At 39.1% G+C, this 22,204-nt stretch overlaps 1 protein-coding gene across 4 annotated transcripts in view; it reads right to left on the bottom strand.

Annotated features, from left to right (window-relative positions):
- The window catches only part of zfh2 (Zn finger homeodomain 2), a 570,193-nt gene that overhangs the window by 392,851 nt on the left and 155,138 nt on the right, over positions 1 to 22,204 (bottom strand). For 3 of the 4 annotated variants that reach the window (XM_069845224.1, XM_069845222.1, XM_069845225.1), the window contains exon 2: positions 5,478 to 8,896. In XM_069845224.1, coding sequence (XP_069701325.1) covers positions 5,478 to 8,817 — 3,340 coding nt within the window. In that variant the 5' untranslated portion in view covers positions 8,818 to 8,896. Of the gene's footprint in view, positions 1 to 5,477; positions 8,897 to 16,992; positions 17,125 to 22,204 lie in introns of those variants that run through there. The other variant, XM_069845223.1, reaches the window with a different exon arrangement.

The raw sequence follows: 22,204 nt of genomic DNA on the forward strand, positions 1-22,204 counted from the left end.
AAGTAAGTTTTCTATATTTTATAGATGTTTTGTACTATACTTCGTTCCATTGTTGAATTCTTTGTAAGTTGATACATATGTATGTATACTTTTTGCTGGTTGAGTGGAAGAGAAGGCCTTAACTCTGCCAGCTAAAATAAATCATTATTATTATTATTATTATTATTATTATTATTATTATTATTATTATTTTCAATAGCAATTATTCTTCTATTCTCTCTCTTTCGGCAATGTTTATACCGCCTGTCGGACATTATGGAAAGAAGTATAGTATGCTCTGAAAGTTTTATCGGTGATACAGCAGTATCAAGTGAGTCTCTTTATTTTCTTGAATCACGAATGTAACGTGTAGACAATTTTATGTCGTGACTCTATTACTATTATTAATAATATATCTTCCTTAGCCCTACGTTGGTACACGCTACAACATTTTTTCAGTTACAATAGTCATGTCATTACGATACATGACGTGTTCATAATCAAGACATTGGGATTTTAATTATGACAGGTATGTATTATTGTTCTTTGGTATATTTCTAGTATTATATAATTTTGAATTTATTTTCTTCAATGATTGTGTAAACGTTCTGAAGGATGAATGAGTACACAGTAGAAGTTACTCCATTTTCCGTTAAAAGCTTGCAAAAGCTTGCCTTGCTAATGCCATCATTATTAATATTATTATTATTATTATTATTATTATTATTATTATTATTATTATTATTATTATTATTACTACTACTACTACTACTATTTACTTATGGCTTCTAGAGAACACGGAGGTTCACTGCCGCTTTCACATAAGCCCGCCATCGATCTCTATCCTGAACAAGATCAATCCAATCTCTACCAACATATCCCACCTCCCTTATGTCTATTTTAATATTATCCTACCACCTACGTGTCCTATGATTGAGGTTCTGACTGATATACACCTCTATTATCAGACAGTACTCCTCACTTGACGATATGTGTCAGAGGAAGAACAATTGTTTGTATGCATCTGTAGTCTGACTAGTGTAATATGTAGCTAGTCGGCGATGTATGCAATGGAGGGGGAAAGAAACTGGCCACCTTACCCCATTATCTCCTGACATAGCTGCCTTATAAGTGGTGCCTTCTTAGTTTCACTTGTGGGGTTCAGACCTGTCTTTGGACAGTTGACTAAACAACATCTACGTATCGGTTTCCCCAAAAGTCTTTTCCCTCCAGCCTCTCAACTAACACTCTATATAAGTATTTCTGGATTCGTCCATACGTGGTACATGCCCTGCTCATCTCAAACCTTATTATGTCAGGTGAAGAATACAATGCGTGCAGTTCTGCGTTGTGTAACTTTCTCCATTCTCCTGTAACTTCATCCCTCTTAGCCCCAAATATTTTCCTAATCTCCTTATTCTCAAACACCCTTAACCTCTGTTGCTCTCTCAAAGTGAGAGTTCAAGTTTCACAACCATACAGAACAACCGATAATATAACTGTTTTATGAATTCTAACTTCCAGCATTTTTTAGAGTAGACTGGATGACAAAAGCTTCTCAACCGAAAAATAACACGCATTTCCCATATTTATCCTGATTTAATATCCTCCCGAGTGTCATTTATATTTGTTACTGTTGCTCCAAGATGTTTGAATTTTTTCATCTCTTCAAAGGATAAATTTTCAATTTTTATATTTCCATTCCATACTATGTTCTGGTCACGAGACATAATCATATAAGCTTACTTAGTTCTTTCGGGATTTACTTTCAAATCTATTTCTTTACGTCCTTCAAGTAAAATTCCCTTGTTTTCCCTAATAGTTTGTAGCTTTTCTCCTAACATATTATTATTATTACTACTACTACTATTTTGAAGCATCTAGAAGACATTCAAGATATTTTACTCCTCAATCTCTCTGGTCAGATCATTAACCAAACAAATAATTCAAAAGTTTCAAGACTACGCAGTCATGCTGTTAGATTGATACAAAAATAACACACACACTTCCTATTCCTTATGAAAGGAACATGAAGATCCAAATCCGTTTGGGAATGTAACTCAGACCCCTTGATATTTAGCCCGAAACTTTACCACTTTCATAACTACAGTGAAGAATCGATATAATTTAATATTCAGACACTATATCACAGGAGGTGAAATTTCTTAAACTTTTGAACGATTCATCTAAATTAAGTATTTCAACATTTTCATCAACGCGTCATTTACATATTAAAGTTACTAAATTAATTTTAATATTCTATAAAGTGAAAAGAATGGCACGCAAGATAAAATAATCGACGAATAATTTAAAGTTTATAATAACACAGGCAACACTTTTCTCATTAAATATGCAGCGTTCTCAAAATGACATTCCCTCTACAACAAGAGAAGGACAGCCATTTTCAACACTTCTCATTTCATTCTGGTCTTTACACTTCATAATGCTAGTCCACTCGAATGTAAACGGATGGAGATTTAAATTCTTTTATCTTAAATTCAAGTGACAACAAATAAGAGACTTGCGTTACAACTATGCCATTGGTCAGTTATGCAAATGTAATCCGCTCCCCTAGCCCGTTCGTTACAACATAAATTCAAAATATGCCACGCCCACATCCTCTATCTTTGATTCATCGCTCTCAAATCCCAAGACATTTGAACGTGACGTAATAGATGTCAAGATACAACGTTCAGTGCCTACTCCTTTATATTATTTTAATATGAGAGTATCTTTTGTTTACTGTTTTCTGAACATGAAGGTGAATGACATGTTCTGGTGCTTCAATGTCTTAATATGTATACGAATCATAGCGCATGCTCTTTTTAATTTCGTTAAGTGAAACCTTGGATTTCACTAAAAAATAATTTATATCTAAATCCGAACATACAAGTTGCAATCTGAATGAACAATAGAAGTGTATATCTTTTTGAAGCGTTACATTTATGATTCTCAATTTACTTATGCTTATAGATTCGTGCATTTCGTAAATTAATTCTTTTTTTCTTCTTCAAATGAGGAGGCGAGAAATTAAGAAGGGGAAAATAACCCACTACAATTTATTGTATATAATATGGTCATAAATAACATGAAACAATTCATGTATTAATCAAATCAATGGTTAATACTAGTATACAAGTAATTATGAACAATTTTACGGCATTTCTTTAAACGGTTTTAAATGTTATGTTTTATTTAACGACGCTCGCAACTGCAGAGGTTATATCAGCGTCACCGGGTGTGCCGGGATTTTGTCCCGCAGGAGTTCTTTCACATGCCAGTAAATCTACTGACATGAGCCTGTCGCATTTAAGCACACTTAAATGCTATCGACCTGGCCCGGGATCGAACCCGCAACCTTGGGCATAGAAGGCCAGCGCTATACCAACTCGGCAACCAGATCGACGAATGGTTTCATGTCAGTTCCAATGTCAGTAGGATGACCTTGACTAATCTCAGCTCATGGTGTTAAACAACTTCATGTCAAAATTAATTTATTAATTACGTCAACAAAATAAACGTACATGTATTTTACAGTCTACTTTCAACAAATAAGAAATCCAGGTCATCTTCCGTGGTTTCAGGGGAATCATAGACGTTTTTAATTAAAGAATAGATAAATATAACTTTGGGATTTTCATGCTTATTTTTTCGATACTTGTAATCTTCACGAAAGACCTGTGGAAGGGAAGAAGAGTGTCCAATCTTGTTTAATATAAGTGGAAGAAATTATGCGAAGAAAAATAAATTGTGAGAAACATTTACTGAAGTAAAATGTCTTGAAGAGGAAATTACTCGAGGAGAAAAATTACGAGAGATAAGATAGATAATTAATTGAGATTCATAATCGGAAATTCGCCTCTCATTGAGGTTCTGGCTGATATGTATATCTATTATCAGGCAGTACATCTCACTTGACGATATAAGTCAGAGGAAGAACAATATTGTTTGTATGCATCTGAAGTCTGACTAGTGTAATATGTAACTAATCGGCGATGTATGCAACGGAAGGGGAAAGAACTGGCCACCCTATCCCATTATGTCCTGGCCTAGTTGCCTCATAAGTGGAGCCTTGTTAGTATCACTTTTGTGGTTCAGAATTGTCTTCGGACAGTTGACTAAACAATCCAAAATGTTTCTTTGTTTTTATTTATCGTTTTATTATTTTAATAGCGTATGAATATTAATTATTAAAACAATAAAATACGAAATAAGTGAATTAAGAACGTCTGTTTTAATATTCCTCTATTTAATAGAACTAATGCAAGAATTTGTGCCGGAAAAGTAAATTAGTTTGCGTGCTACTAGTTAGTTAATTCAACAAGAAAAATGTCATGAAACGTCGTTACTTTTAACTACATCTGGTATTGTTTTTATTAGCTTAATTTTGCATATCTATATATTATATAATTTGAACTGGTAATGGAAATTACGGGAAAACGGCTGAACGGATTTTAATAAATGACCCCTCATTTTGAAGCTTGGAACTCAAAGTTTTTCAGAAAGATAGTAGGTTTCAGTGAAATGTCAATTTTTCAACCTAATTTTCCTATTTTCCAAAATCCATCTGTCGTCAGTTTCGAGAACTAGCTAATTGCATTTCGGAATAAAACAAAACACACACTACAGTAAATAATATTGCACGAAGGCCATGATCTGCAAGAATGCTGACATATTTAGAGCTCAAATTAAATTGGTTATTAAAAACTTAACTTACTAAAAATAATTTACAGGTTCGATTCTGTGGTGTGTAATTTTCTGGGTACAGCTGTGTATTGGAGGTGGTTTGATGGCATTATTACCATTAGGAATGAAATATTATTGTCGTTAATGCCATGATGTGACTATTTTTCATTAATTATACATATTAATGCTATATTGATGATATGAAAGTGAAACGTTTTGGGGTTATATAAGTAGATGTAGAGAATAACTTAAATTAGATTTTGATTTCTATATTTTACTGAGTGGCGGCTATATAGTATATATAGTATATGTTACTGAAAGCTATAAAACTTATGTAAGATAATAATATTATTAAAAATTAAATATTTTTATAGTTATTAATCTAGTGGGGTTGGGTCTTTTTCATATATTTAATGGCGGTGTGGTGTAGATATTTATACGCGTGATTCTCTTCAGTATTGGCTCGAGAGAGAGTATCTTACATTATTATAGAAGCAAATCACTTTCAGAATGTCTGGTATTCTTCATTGAAAATAAATCTGAAAAATGTTTATTTGAACGTCTAATGAACTGAGTTTGCAGCATTTGCTGCACAAGCCACTAGATGTTTGAAGTTTAAATTACCATAAGTATATGAGTTTAGAGCTATTTACGTAAGATTTGTCAAAAACATTGATTATTATTGTTGTATAATGAGCATAGCCTATCAGAAGAATGAATGAATGGATTTCAATCTAGTTCAAGTCTTCAAGAAAAAAAACTACACGCTTTCCAATTGGTTGCTAGGATACAATCAAGAGAATGTCCTTTACCTTGTTCTGCGGCGGCGGCAGCAGCAGCGGCAGCGGCGTCGAAGGCCGGAGGTTCCAGCTGGCTGACGACCTGGAAGACCTCCCCGATGTCCGTCTGCAGTTCCTTGCCCTCGCTGCGGCGCTGGAGCTGGTGGATCTGCTCCATCTGCAGATGCTTCATGGAGCGGACGTGCTGCAGCAGCTGCAGCTTGGCGCGGCTGGAGAAGCCGCACAGCGCGCAGTGGTAGAGGCGCGGCGCGTCGCAGAGCGCCTCGCTCTCGCGGAGGTGCATGAAGAGCAGGCAGCTGGCCTCGTGGCGCTGGCCGGCCGCGTGGAGCTGCAGCTTGTGCGCGCTGTTGGTGTAGTAGTCGCAGGCGTGGCAGCGCACTTGGATGCCGCCCGGCGACGCCACGTACTTCAGCTTCCACTCGTTGCGCGGGCCGCCCTCCTTCACGTGGTTCACGTGCTGCAGCCGCTGCAGGTGCTTGTCCGTCTTGCAGTGGAGCTGGAAGTTGGCCTTCAGGTTCGTCTTGTAGGTGCACAGCTTGCAGACGTAGTGGCCGGCCACCACGGCCAGGATCTCCTGCTCGCGGATCTTGGTGCGGTCTGCAGACAGGTGGTGGGACAGGGCTTCCAGGGAGTCGGTGGAGAAGGCGTTACAGACGCAGCAGTGGAATAGGTGGGCGGGGTTGGGGTCGGCGGGCTCCGGGGGCGGCTCCATGGTGTCGGGGTTGAGTCCCATGTCCATGTGGGGCGCCAGCTCCGGCGGGATGTGCGGCGGGAGCTGGCCTCCCGTCATCATCTGGATGAGGATGGCCTGGTTGTAGGCCATGTCGGCGAGCGCCGCCTCCGTGTGCGGCGGAGGCTTGTCGCCGGGCAGCGTGAGGCCGGGGTGGAAGTGCAGCAGCGACTCGAAGCTCTGGTGCGGGTGTTGCTGCTGCTGGTGCAGCGCGCTAAGCGTCTGCATGTGCTTCACGTTCTGCTGCAGCACCATCATGTTGTGCGTGTGCTTTTCGCTCGTCATGTGGATGCGCAGGTTGCGCGCCACGTTGGTCTCGTAGTTGCAGACGTCGCAGCGGAACGTGGGCTTGGGCTTCTGGCTCTGCACGCCGGCGGTGCTGCTGAGCGGAGTGTGGGCGTGGTGCGGATGGTGCGCGCCGCCCGAGCCCCCGCCCCCGCCGCCGCCCGCGCCGCCGGGACTCACCAGGCCGCCTTTGCCCGCCGACGGCGCCAGGCCGGGCCCCGTGATGGCCGACTCGCCGCCCGACACGCCGCCGTTCTGCAGCTCCTGCATGTTGTTGAGGTGCTTGTCGGACTGCATGTGGATGCTCAGGTTGCCCTTGGTCGTCGTCGAGTAGTTGCACACCTCGCAGCGGTAAGGCTTGTAACCGCACGTGTAGGTCTCGCCGCGCGCCAGCCTCGGGTGCGGCTGGCCCGCGATGCAGTAGATGCACGATGTCTCCGTCTCGGGATGCTTCTCCTTCATGTGGATCTCCAGTGTCTCCTGGTACTTGTAGTGCCAGTTGCACTTTGGGCACTTGAGGGTCTTGCAGGAATTTCGAGAGTGCATGCCGGCTAGGGGGCCGCCGACGCCCCCTAGGCGGGAGGAACTGAGGATGAGCTCGCACTTGGCGCACTCCACGCCGCTGGGACGGCCGCCCATGTGGTCCGGACACACCCCGATGGTGGTGCCCGTCAGGAAGTTGGGCGGCGGCTGCGGGTACGGCAGCGATGTCGGCGTGCTGCCTGCCGTCGCCACGGACGCCGCGGCCGCCGCCGCCGCGGCGGCGCTAAGCAGAGGGCTCAGCGTCGACCCCGGCGAGGGGCTGGCGCCGGGGGAGACGCTACTCCGGCCGTTGTTGCCGGACGACGCCGCCGACGCCGAGATCGGACTCTTGCGCGTCAGGTCCATCACACTATTAATTCCGACGCCAATCATCCTACTATTATTATTAGTATTATTAATAGGATTATTATTACTACTAGAACTACCGTTTTGAGGTAGGGAGACCGAAGTCTCAGGAACATGTTGATTCTGGACGTTGGGGGACGTGGCGCAGCTGTCGTGGGAGGCCCGGCGGTGCACGACGAGGCTCTCGGCCTCCAAGTGTCCCGAGTTCTCACTATAGTCACTCTCCTTGTTCTTAGCCTCGTCGCCGGCCTGCGCCTCGTCCTTGGCGTCCCTCTGCTGCATCTTGTCTAGGGGCGCCACGCTGACGGGCGACAGCGGCTCCAAGAACGACACCAGGGGCTCCTTGTCCTTCCCCACGCACTGGATTATGGCGGACGCGTTCTTGTGGCCCAGAATGTCCTTCTCGTCCTCCAGGAGCGCCACGTTGTGGTCGCCCATCGCATGCGCCACGAAGGACTTGGCGTACCCGAACGACAGTTTGCATATAAAACACATTAGAATGGGCTTTACAGGAACTGAGGAGCAATCTTTGCCGGAGTACTTCTCGGACTTCTTCTGCACGAGCAGCTGCTTGGTCTTTGCCTTGTCCCCGCCCTTATCACCTTCGTTGTCACCACCACAATTACCACCGCCGGCGGCCTCCGACTTGCCGTCGTCACTATCACCACTTTTATTATCACGAACAGTGAAAACCCTGTAACTGTGCATAATCGGTACTTCAGGAACTATCTTCTTGTCTTGCAGGACGTTGTTGGCCGCGTACGTGGCGGCCGCGCTCCCGTACAGCGCGTTGTACAGCGAGGGGTTGCGAGACACGTAGAAGGCGTTGGCGATCTGCGGGAACACGAAGGACTGCGACAGGCTGACGCCCCGGCCGTCCACGATGCAGCCGTCGCCGATGATCTGCGGCAGGTCCGCCAGGCTCGAGGCGTCCTCCTCGCTCAGCTCGCTGTCTTCGATGATGTAGGCCGAGCCGTCGGGGTTGTACACGATCTTGCCGTCGAACTTCTCCACGTCGCTCGTCCCGCAGGAGTCGTCGCCGGCGTCGAGGGTGAAGGAGGGATCCACCGCCGTCGTCGACGCCGCCTCCCTCCTCTGCTTGGACGACTCCTTCCGCTCGTCGTCCGACGACGCCTCGTCCTCCTCCCGCATTCTGGTGGCGGGGGGCGGCTGCACGGCGTCGTCGTGCAGGAACTTGCTGCCCGTGGGCGGCGACAACATCCGCCTGTCGTCATCGTCTCTGCCGGCGATAACCGCGGCCGGCGGCGACGCCGACGCCTCCTCCTCGGGACTCATGTCCTCGCTGTCCGAGTCCTCGTCCGCGTCCCGCTTCCGCTTCCTCTTCCTGCGTGCCGTCTGCGAGGTAGAGTTGTCGCCGGGCTGCACGTCTCTGTCCTCACCAGCGTCCTCCTGCTCGTCTAGCGGCGCCCCGGCCGTGGGGGTGGGCATGGCGACCGACGACGCTTCGGTAGTCGCTGCTGCTCTGTGTCGTCAACCATCACATGCTGGCATGCTCGCGGGCTCCAGTCTGCAATCAAACAGAACGCGTTAGAACACGTAACAAATTTGCTATACATAAAGAGTATCTACAAAAAGAAATTATAGCCAATATATTACATTCATTAATATTATAAAATCCGGAGATAATTTACAGTCAAGTGACATGCAACCATCACATAACTATGGCATCGAACGACTATGAGAAACTTGCGATTATCTGCCCTATACGAAAGTTAAGGTTACCACTATTTATCCTACCATAAAATGACGGAGACGAAAACTCTCCTCCCACATGTTCCAATCACTAACACAATACAAAACCAGAATATGAAACAAGATGACCCATGTTTGAGCACTAACAAGCATCCGAAATAAGAAAAAGAATGATGAAGAAAACACTGACAACATTTAGTTGAGAGACAATACCGAAGCTATTTGCCTGAAAAATGTTATATTGGAAAGCTTACTGAAGTCCAAGAAAAGGCTAAGGTGACTTAACATTAGCTTGTTCTTTCATCGAATCAATGTCACTGAAGATCTAGGTATTAGAAGATATGTTACAATTTCTTTCATTGAACGAAAATAACTAATTTAGCTTGCTTTCACTCTCCTTAAGGGTATATGTACGAGAACGACCACAAATATTATCAGAAAATGCAGGCTCTAAATTTCTAAAATGTTATAAGGAAATGAACTCACAATTGAACAAAAATTACAAGGTACCACAACAAGACTTATAAAACTTAAATATCTGATAAAGGTATAAAAAAGATTACCAATAATATTTTTTAGAATTCACTTTTTATTTTAAATTAAATTTTCCAAAATTTGACAATTTTCACACATATTATTTCATAACTCTACAACCATTAGAGATAGAATTCTGAAAATTTCTACACTGATTTAACATGCATTTTTGCAAACGATAGACTACAATAATGCACATTTCTTTGAAAATAGAAAAATTAGGTCACAAAACAATATGTAAATTTTAATGTATTTTATACAGGACAAATAAAAAATTAACTGTATTAAAATAAACAACTCTACATGTCTGAGAGTAGTCTACTGTTCAGAAATAAGTGTTTATTACATGCAGGAAAAATATTAAAAATGTCAGAGAGACCATAACAATGTTATTGTTACCAAATGATGTAACTGCAGAATTTGTTTCCCCCCCCCCATACTTTGATAAAACTGGATTGAAAAATATTATTAGTAACCATTTTTATAATTTTAACAGATATTTAAGTTCTAATAAGTCTTGTTGTGGTACCGTGTAATTTTTGTCCAGTTGTGAGTCCATTTTTTTTTTACAAAATTTTAGAAATTTAGAGCCTGCGTTTTCTGATAATATTTGTGGTTGTTCACGTACATATACCCTTAAACTAAATAATTGTTCATAATATTCACTATTACATGTCTACTGAATACGTTAGGCTCTCACTATTTTAATATCCATATTGTTACTCCGATAATTTATAATAACAATTTTTGTTATTCACTCTTGTGTATGTTACATACCCCCTTCAACTCTCACGCTTACTCCAATTTCACAAAGTTAATTACAATATTAATAGAAATGAAATGCCGCTCTTCAGCGCTTAATTTCCGTGAGAAAGAAAAATAATTTCTTTAAATTATTTTCTTATTACATTACTGTCCATAGGCTAACGATAATATTCGGATCCTAAATCTTTATGTGGTTTCATAACGATAAACAGGTACAATGAGGGACATGATAGTTGAGCGGCTCGACTATTTTCCAAGTCAAAGAATGCCACATTGCGCATGCTCCGAGCCGAAAGTTTCGGCTCGTTTGATGAGGAGATATTCGCTTCGCTTTCCGGTTTAAGTATTACGTAATTACATGTCGAGAACAGTGGCGTGCCGTACATGGAAGGCAAGGGACGTATTGCTTCCTCTGTTCATAAAGCGAGAAAGACTAAATTTATTGCAGAAATTACATTTTAATCGTAAAAACTATGAATTCTCTAATCTTAAAATGTCACAATTTTTTTTCTCTGAGCGCCTGTCCTTGTCGAGACGGATTAGTTATTCATATTTTATAGAAAAAAAATACTGAAAACCATTCGCAGTATTGAGGACGTCTATGCCCAGGTCATCGATGATTTTGCTGCTAAGGAAAGGAGAATTGCTTTGTTCTTCAAATATATCGTCGTTGTCCCTGCAATAACTCCTATGTGCAAAATATTAAATTTTCAGTAGGAAGAAAAAATACATTTATTCATCCTATGGCAGCCGTACATTTCTTCATTGCATTTAATTATTTAACATAACGTAATTTCCCTCTCATTAATCACATATAGCAAAAAAATCTTTTCACAAAACACTAAATACAAAGCTATGTTTGAGACATATGGGGATGCCATACCAGTGGCGGTTCCTCGGGGGAGGGAAGGGAGGAACGTCCTCCTCACATTTTCTTCTTTTGAAAGTAAATACCAAATAAAATATGTGCCTTGAAATTCGAAGAAGATTCGATAATTTTTAAGTTCACAGCTATAAGAAAAACTCGGTTGATCGAGTTTTAAACGACGCGCGCTCATGTGCCGTAGAAAACTGTGAGAAAAATGCGAGATTTTCTGTGTGGAGGAAAGGCACTCCATTCCTCCTCTACTGCAGTTAACACACATAGACAACAGCGCACTAGCGGCCAGAGAAAGAAGCAGAGTTTTAAAGCAAGTAAATGAACGGAGAGGAAGGAGATCCTCCTCTGAATCAGCGTATGGACGGGAAATAGAAACCGACTGGCCGTGCAGCAAGCTCGCTACTGCTGCCACCTAACGGTGTTGCATTCAACCAGACTATAACATATCTAGGAGGAGACACAACAAAAACAGTTTTAATACAACGCTATGAAAGACACCATATAAACTTTCTTAAAATTATAAATCAAAAATATTATTCATTGCACTTTATATAGGCTACTATTCATGGTTTGAAACTTTCGTGGATATTTGAAAGTTTTAAAGTCGGGTTTATGTAAAACAAAGAGGAAGTAGTTTTACCTAGTTGGCCCCTGAAATTCACTTCTATTCATTGTTTACTAGACAGGGTAACAGCCAAGTTGTCAGTTTTGTACAAATATATTTTAAATTGAAAGTACTCCAAACTACATCATTTTTAACATAAAAAAATTAATCGGGCACCGGCAGCTTTGAACAATAATGATAGTACGACTTTACAAGAACTGATATTCTTCAAAAGCATGTGCTACTGAACTTGTAAAATGTACATGTGGCAACACAGACCACGTGGGTGGGTGCAGTGTTCTCGCTTTCCTCAGATTATTTCCCATTCCCATTTCCATTTCCGTAAAACGGTTCCGGTTACAAGTTAGTAGCTAGTCTCTTCCAACACGTGTGATGCTGTAGTGTGCTCGAAAAATGCTACGAGGTTGTGAATTTCCTTGTAATTGTTAATTTGCGCAATTATGCAACAATGAATGGAAGTGAAAACATAATATATTTTGGACAATTTAGGAAACTCAATTTACAAGAACAGATTATTGCTATACAGAAGGGAAGACCAACCCCAACACTACCTGATCATGCATGTAGGCTAATTTGTAGCATGTTTCATTCAAGAAGGTGTCATTTCTCGCTGTTAACTTCTTTCCTCCTCTTAAGAAATATGCAGGAGCCGCCACTGTGCCATTCATTTGTTGACTATACTGATTTTTTTAAATTACGATTCTTCGAGTAGATACACGTGCAAAGAAATAATTACTCTTGGACCGGAAGTAATCAATTCACTTTCTTACGTAAGTGTTTTTCAATGATATACTGTATATAAGTTACGGTTATTATAGAGAGACTTTTTAATTTGTAAATCAAAACAATACAACTCGCAACGCTATAAAAATCAACAATAAGCTGCAACGTATTAATATCGACGTAATTTACTCCATAAAAACATACTACTGAAGGCGAAGAAACATTACAGCTGCTTTTATTTCACAGATAATGGCTACCTACCTCCATACTGAATCCAAATTAGAAATCCATTCTAGTTTTCCGGCACTAGATCACCGTCCTCTAATTAACAACGTTTGTGTATTTTCTCCACTAGCATTTTATATTCCATTGTGAAGCCGCGTTGCGTTGTTCTTTTTTTGCCTGATCAACGGCTTCTTGGTGTCGCGAAAGGGTTACATCACGTGAAAACTCTCCTTCACTAAATAACAAACTGCCAATGTCAGACCTAACTCGCAAGCATTGCCACCACAGTTGTTTTTATGCGTTAAAATGGCTGAGGGTACATTTGTAGTGACGTCACGAACATGTGTCCGAAACCAAGCCGAATTCGTTTGCCGGCTATTGCAAATTCGCCATTTTTCAGGCCGAGATTGTGTTTTGTTTGCGACGGTGTAAAAAGGACAACAATTAGAAAACGCTGTTCGTTTGTTTTGTCCCGTGTACTAAAAAAACAATATCTAAGCGACTATTCCTTGAAAGAACAAAGACAATGCTTCCTTCTCTCCTTTCATTTAATAAAAACAGTTTTTATGGTAAAAGAAGTGAGGCTTTGATACACTGCTTTCAGTTACACGATCCTCCCAGCTCGAAAGAATTTCGATGGCCAAAGGAACAAAGGCATAAATAAAAGCTAACTTATTGCATGTACACACAGAGTACGGTGGCCTTTATGTGTTGCTTACATTTAGAGTGGAGGGTAAAAAACCTCCAGACGCCATTCAAAGGCGTTAGTTTGCAAAACGACCACGCACAATTTAGTTCAAACTTGGCCAATAAATTTAGTTACTCTTCTAAGAAACAATTTTTCCCGTAACTATTTTCGATGCTGGTAGAAAAAATCTATACTTTTTCAACCTCAATTTCGTAAACGCTAATCTCATCTTCAGAATCTAACCTCAATTTCTGAAAATGTAAATTCAATATCGAAAATGCACCAACTTAGAAAAGAATGAAGTCAATTTAAGAATTCAAGTGTTTTATTATTTTTTAAGCTTTATATATATTTTTATTTTCTTGGGTTATTTTACGACGCTGTATCAACATCTAGGTTATTTAGCGTCTGAATGATATGGAGGTGATAATGCCGGTGAAATGAGTCCGGGGTCCAGCACCGAAAGTTACCCAGCATTTGCTCGTATTGGGTTGAGGGAAAACCTCGGCAAAAACCTCAACCAGATAACTTGCCCCGACCGGGATTCGAACCCGGGCCACCTGGTTTCGCAGCCAGACGCGCTGACCGTTACTCCACAGGTGTGGACAGCTTTATATTCACACTATATGTAAATCTTATTATATACATAATAAAATAAAATTTATTCTTCATATTCCCTCACGAGAACAGAAGGAAAATAGTTTACCTACACAGCTATTCAATGAACAAAGTTTATTGACAACATTCGTACCACGGTAAAAAAATAATTGTTAGCATAATAATAATTTATATTATTTAGGGCAATTACATCCAATTTAATATAATATTATTCAGAATAAAACTAATTTAAACAATAATAAATCTTTCCATAGTAATATTTATATTTTCCAAAATTGAACTCCCTTTTTCTGAAATTCACTTTGCATCTTCCTAACTTTATATTACACTATTTCCGAAACTGAAATTACTTTCTCCGAAATTGTTACACTTTTTCCAAATATAATTTTGAACATTTTCCGAAACTGACTTTGAAAACGTCTATCATTCTATGCAATACGAAATATGACACAAAGTAATTTAAAAATAAATTATTTATTTCCATGGCTCTCGATGTTTGAGCTTTAAAAATTCCGAGTTAATAAAAACAAGAGTATTGTTTGACAAAACATTCAGTAAACATTTGTCCATGTCACCACCTATTTAAAAATTTTAATAAATTGAGGCGTTCAGAGCTAAAGTGGATCAAGTCCATGAGACGTACTTTTGAGGCAATAGGACTTAAAGTTAAGTTGTTCTAATGGATTGTCTAATTTGACTAGCAATAATTTTATTGCTCCATTCTCAAATTCTAGATTTATAAAATATAAACAATTGTGATGTTAATTGATGCAACGCTTTGGTGACTTGATCCACTATGGCTCAGAACATCGTGAACAAATAGTTTAAGCCAAAAGTGACTGGTGTCACCTACCGGCGAATGCTTGGAATTAAGACTTGATCCATTACTGCTCGGGAAAGATCAAACTTCAGGTAATCAGAAAATGAATTGAACTCAATTTATGAAAATTTGTGACTTAATTCACTTTACCTCTGAACGCCCCGAAGGAAGTCATTGGTATGATCCACAATTAAGTTCTTTATAATCTCAGGCAAATAACTTGAAGAGGATATTAACACGCAATCCGTAAAGCAATTTTAGAATAAAGACTTATGTCTCATACGTGATTTATAACATACGAGTACGAATGGAATTGAATTAAACAATTCTGCTTATGCCAGAACATTATATAAGCACCATAACATCAAAGTTATTTTACAAATAAAAACACATACAATCAGATATTAATGCACTATCTTGGATGCAATGACAAGACACCTGCAGAAGGCTATTTAAGAAGAGTACGTTTATGTACGCTCGATTATAATAAAACTCCATAACACTTTTATATGACGTCACTTCCAAGTTTTGATTAAGGCAATAACATTTTTATAAATGTCAAGTAGTAATCAAAGAAATACACAGCAATAATATTTTTCAGTTATAAGGGAACAACTTAGAAAACTTCGTTGGTTTGCGCATGCGTGAATATTAAAGAATGACACAATATACTATTCACCTCCTCCTTCCTAATTGTCAGGCAATAGTAGCGCGTACTGATAGCAATGATGTGTCAAATGAGTTGTCAATCTGTAGCGATAATGGTTCAGAATATTTTGAGGGAAGCACCAGACTCCGTTTCCAGCACAGTGGTAATGTTTAGTAACTTCCTACAACGGAGTTTTGCCAGTTGTAGGCCTATAGAATGTATGACTAATACAATTACCTTAATATTCCTTCCCACTAAAAATAAATTACTATAAAGTACGCAAAGTTCTCTTGAAATTAAAATATCATTAAATAATAATAATAATAATAATAATAATAATAATAATAATAATAATAATAATAATAATCGGATAATTCTTCTTCCACTTTCTTAAGTAAGCGGATTTATTAGCATTTAAGACATTAACGTTATGCATGAGCCAGACTCGTCACGATAGTTCTACGACAAAAATCTGGTGAACACAACGTCAAACGTCTGTCGCATTTACAACGGACAAACGTCATACTCTGGAATCGAACCCTGACCGTATTTATCTCGCAACGAGCTGAGTGCATTAGCCATCAAATAATAGCCCTATTTTACCATGAAGTTATTATTCAACGTATTTTTACGTAGTTACGTCCAGAAATAAAGACACTCGCAGTAGCAACAAATTCCGAAACTTACTTGTCTCAAACAACGAGCTGAGTGCCTTAGCCATAAAATAATAAGCCTATTTTACCACGAAGTTATTATTCAACGTATTTTTACGTAGTTGCGTCCAGAAATAAAGACACTCGCAGTAGCAATAAATTCCAAAAACTTACTTGTCTCAAAGAACGAACTGAGTGCCTTAGCCATCAAATAATAGGCCTAATGTTCCACGAAGCTATTATTCAACGTATTTTTACGTAGTTACGTTCAGAAATAAAGACACTCGCAGTAGCAACAAATTCCAAAACTTACTTGTCTCAAACAACGAGCTGAGTGCCTTAGCCATCAAATAATAGCCCTATTTTACCACGAAGCTATTATTCAACGTATTTTTACGTAGTTACGTCCAGAAATAAAGACACTCGCAACAGCAACAAATTCCAAAACTTCCTTGTCTCAAATAACGAGCTGAGTGCCTTAGCCATCAAATAATAGCCCTATTTTACCACGAAGCTATTATTCAACGTATTTTTACGTAGTTACGTCCAGAAATAAAGACACTCGCAGTAGCAACAAATTCCAAAACTTCCTTGTCTCAAATAACGAGCTGAGTGACTTAGCCATCAAATAATAAGCCTACTTTTCTACGAAGTTATTATTCAACGTATTTTTACGTAGTTACGTCCAGAAATAAAGACACTCGCAGTAGCAACAAATTCCAAAAACTTACTTGTCTCACAGAATATCCAATAACTCACTTTCCTATTGCTGAACATAAAACTGATTGCAGTCTTGAAATTTGCGAAGAACGCTGTATACAGTTACTATTCAACCCTTTTAGTGACGTGTGCGTTCTTAATACGTGAACTGAGAAATGTCTAGGTACGCGTCGGGGCAGTCCTACATGAAATAATCGTTCTCTTTGTCGTGGTTATCAAATGTAAGAGGTGAATGGAAGAGGTGAGGCTTAAGATAAGAAACGACGACAACTGACTTCATTATATCTTATAGGCACAGCCGTTATTCTTTATGTACATTACAATTTTTTTTACAAATAAAGTTTCAAGATCAAAGATTTAATATATGAAATAACACGCCTAAATGTTGTAACTAAACTTGATTGCGCATTTCCGTTACGTTCAAAATAATAGGTAAATATACAACGTAAAGCTTCAAACAACTCTGAAAATAAAGCATTCATTTGTTAGATTTTATTACGAAAGCATGTACGACGGAAACACCCAAATTAGCAATGAAAATATATACATAACACATTGCTAATGCCGTGTGTTGCTTCTAGTACATGACATGACAAGAAATACATTAGAATTAAGTATGAATTTCTAAAAATAAAATACCTGCAGTGTATATACATGACAGCTTTAATAAATCCTTGATTTTTACATTAAAAAATGGGTGGAGTTCTTCGACTGCAAATCCAGGGAACCAAGTTCGGTTCTCGACTAAGAAGTGCAGATTTATCTCCGTTTTACAGAAATGGAATTTCTTTGCATTGTGTTAATGCTGTTTTGTTTTAAGCTGTGGGTTTTCGTAATTTTGAGCACGTTGAAATTTTTTTTAATGTGGATAACTGCAAGGTTTCCTAATCTTCAAAGAACTAAGGCCAAAACAGATCAGGTTCATTTGATAAAAGGGGAGCAATAATAATAATAATAATAATAATAATAATAATAATAATAATAATAATAATAATAATAATAATAATAATAATAATAATTTCTTTCTTTCTTTCTTTCTTTCTTTCTTTCCTTCTTTCTTTCTTTCTTTCTTTCTTTCTCTCAGTTTAAACTCTCCCTTCTAGGTGCATTTACACGACCCACGCCACCCGGGCCTTACAGGGCCGCGACCTGTCGGGAGAGGTATTAAGCTATGGATCACATACATACTTTTTTGACCACACAAGGACATGGAGGGTCTCCCCGGATGAGGGATCAGCTGAATGCCAGGGCTACCTCCGACACAACACAAACATTTAAGACATTACACATCATTCACTCACACATATGAAAGGATTAAAGGAAGTATCACCGTCCATGGCCGGACTTTCAAGAGGTACAATCCCGGCATTTGCCTGGAAATAACTGAGGAAACCATGGAAAACCTCAGTTAGGATTGTCGGCCCCTAGGATCGAACCCCGGACCTCCCGAATGCGAGATCAGCCCTCTACCACGCCGCGCTAGCCAATAATAATAATAATAATAATAATAATAATAATAATAATAATAATAATAATAATAATAGAGTAGGACCTCTAATATCCGTGGTAATGAAGGGGGTGAACTGAACGGTTAATCGGAAAAATCGGATAATCCGTATCATAAAATATTTTCGTAAATTGAGTGAATGATACTTGTACTTTTGTAATTTTCTCCGCGATCTTGTGTTTAACTTGCAAGGTAGTGGATCAGAAGTTCACTCATTCAAGTTTGGTTGACGACCGTTTTTAAAGGGCAAGAAAACTCCTTTTAATGGCTGTCAGCGGAAAGATAGGAATAATAGAGGTCTCATGTTGTAGATTTACACACTTTATATACTTCATCCTTGATTTTTTATTAAATCGCGCATAGTTGTAACACCAATCTCGTATTCTGATTCGAGATAAGTCAATGAGTCACAGTTTCTCTTTCCCCAAACTACTCAATTATTTGCATTTTTTTTCGATACTTAGCACAACATGTTTTCCTTTGACATTTTGGAGTACATTTTATACAGAAGTTGAGTAGACCATACTGTGCAAATGAAAAGGCATGTAATAACACTCTCTAAAAGAAAAAATATGTACTAAAATAAGGTAAAGTAGTACTTCATATGTTTCTGCAGAAAAAAAAAAAGCGAGAGACAGTTGGATAATCCATTAATCGGTTAATAGAGTGACTGATAATCGGGATTGTACTGTAATAATAATAGTAATAATGATAATGATAATGATAATAATAATAATAATAATGAAAATAAGAATAATAGGCCTACACACTCTTCCAAAAACATGACTGAATTTATGTATTTTGTTTGTGAACAGCTGATCAACATAGTTCGAAGTTATAAGATTTTCAATAAAACCAATGTCAAATGATAAAAATGGATACATTTTCATTAATATTTACGATATTTTTAATTAAGCTTATCAGAATATATCGTTTTATTCGTAAGTATTAAACGGATAAACTATTGTATATTAAATTCTAAATCTATTTACACGCTTAACAATGATTTTTGTCTAATTAGTCTGTAGTTTTGGTGTTTTGAGAAATGCCTGAGCATTTTCTGTAATATTTCTGGGGGCAAATATAATTCGTTAAATTTATCTTATTTCGCTCATTCCTGCCAGAGAGCGCAATACGCTCAACAAACTATGCGGTCGCAGTGACAAAGAATCACTTTTCGCCCCAGTGCACTCTCATACTTTCTATTCCTTAAACTGTCTCTCTTCCCCCTCCGACCGTGTTCTGTTAGCGCAAAGTCATGCATAGAAAAATGAAATAATTTTGAATTTTGAAAAGTTAATTTTAGGCTCCATTGTTTGCAGAAACTCTTCTTCTTTCAATTCTGCAACTTGTTTTTGGTTTTGACAACCCAAAGAATTTTCTTCTCTTTCTACAGCAATCCTGGGCACTAATAACTCAATTGAGTCACTGCAGACTACCCCTTAACTCCTCACTCTACCTTCCCCGGCTGGTGCGGTACGAGTAGACAGGAAGGTCAGTGACGGATTGCAGCAGGCGGGCATCATAGCTTTTACGAACTTTCGGCTCTCACTGGTCGCCTAAAATCCAACACTGATACACAAAGCCTTACTGTGCGTTTGTTTATAAGGCGGTGTAAGCGAAAAGACATGAGCGAGGGCTTCTCCGTCCCTTTCACTTCCCTCTTATGCCCAGGGCTGCTCTAGAGCTTCACTTTCCATTCTCTGATACACGCATATTTAAGATCTTCCTCAATCTCTTCCAAACATCTTAGTGGAGATTATCCAATTCTTCTGGTTTTCTAGTGCTTAACCCTTAAATTCACGAAGTATCCTATACAGTAGAATACAACAGATTAATAGGCTATATGCTATAATTTTAATAGAACAATAGAAAAAAATTGGTAGGAAAATTAAATTTAACCAAAATTTCACAATACTATAATCACAGTCTAGTATATACAGTCACGAAGCTTGGTTTGTTGAGGGTACTAGAAACAATAGACTGTGCCGGTACTATTTCGCATTGTCTGTAATGAGGAGATAGTAGCGATCCTAGTGGTTAGCAACTATCTTTGGATACATATTCTCTACGCATTGAGCTTCATGACTGTATGTACTAGACTGTGCTATAATGTTGTACAACATATAAAATATGGACATTGCGATAGTTGTTTTCTTTACAGTCCGACACGGTTTAATAAACTAGTGTGGCATTCAAATCATTCTAACCTATCTGATGATATTTTCCCCTCTTTCTTAACTGTAAATGGGCACATTGGGCACATTTTGTATATTCGATTCCCTAACCGTTTCAAATGTTCATCATTTTACCTTTTAGGTGTGTTTCCAAATTATATGTAATACGCTTTGTCAAATCTGGCAACCTTTTCATAAGGGAAGCTAAATTTATATTATATTATATAGTACAAATTTAGTATGACTCGGATTTAAGTGTTTTTGTAGTCCACAACAATATGTATTGGTTGACATTAGTGCATGGTGAATTCCTGCACGCAATTTGTTACTTATGAGCACGATCTGACCAACTGTCTTTTACAGTGTGTAAATGTGAACAATATCTAACAAGACAAGATAATACATGTTATAATATGATGGCCCAATACAAAATGAAACCAATGTCAAATGATAAAAATGTATAAATATCCATGATACGAAGATATGAACACTTATGTAAAAGTTTACAAAGAGCCGCATGGGTAATGATAAGTTTTTCTAACGAATTCTAAATGGTAATCGAGGAAAAGAAATGGAAGCAGATGTATAAGAAATAATTACTGAACATCAGGGGCTGAAAAATAAAGGATAGTGATAGTAAGGAAGAATTCATATAGAGGACACGAAGGCTTGATAACTGTCATCTCAACACAGAAGCAGCAGCATCAGCAATGTTTGCAGGTGACACGTAATCACACAACATTCTTTCAGAGAAACACAAAATTTGGATTTAGATAAGAGGCCTAGGGAATTGGAGAGTGCTGAAGTCTCCCCTCTTGCATACAGAAGATCCTTCTCGACAATTAATGATAGTGTAGCTCCTTTCTGCTCACTTGTCTTGTCATAAACTGTACATATATTTACAAAGGATTGTAGCCTACTGAAAATCATGAGCAACACATTGCTATAATTTCAATTTCAACAATGTATCAAAAACGAATATATGATCATAATCTACAGACTTTATACTATGTATTGACATATTTTGACATTATTAACTTCTATCATGTGACCACAGGCAATATTTACGAAATGGTTGACAACGATGGTTCGTTTCGACAGCATGCTGTCATTAAATTCCTTGTTAAAGAAGAAAAATCTACTGCTGAAATTCACCTCATACTTCAGCGTGCATACGGAGATGTGTGCATGGGCGCCAGCAGTGTTAGGAGATGGGTGAAACATTTCGAGCATCCAAGATGAGCCTCGTAGAGGTCGCCCTCGAACTGCCTCCACGGAACGCAACAAGGAAAGAGTTGATGAGTTGTGGGATGTATTTTGGTTGAACTTCTTGAACCTGGACAGACCATAAATGCTGTCCGCTATATTCAAACAGTTTTGAAGCTCCGTCGTGCATTGCGCGAGAAATGTCCTGAAAAGATCATCCTGCAACACGATAACGCGTGGCCTCACACTGATCGTATCACCGTGGAGAAAATTAGAGCATTTGGGTGGGAAACTTTTCCGCAATCTTCCTACAGTCCCGACTTGGTACCCTCC

The sequence above is a fragment of the Periplaneta americana genome, chromosome 14 (genome assembly GCF_040183065.1).
Source record: "Periplaneta americana isolate PAMFEO1 chromosome 14, P.americana_PAMFEO1_priV1, whole genome shotgun sequence".
Taxonomy (NCBI): Eukaryota; Metazoa; Arthropoda; class Insecta; order Blattodea; family Blattidae; genus Periplaneta; species Periplaneta americana.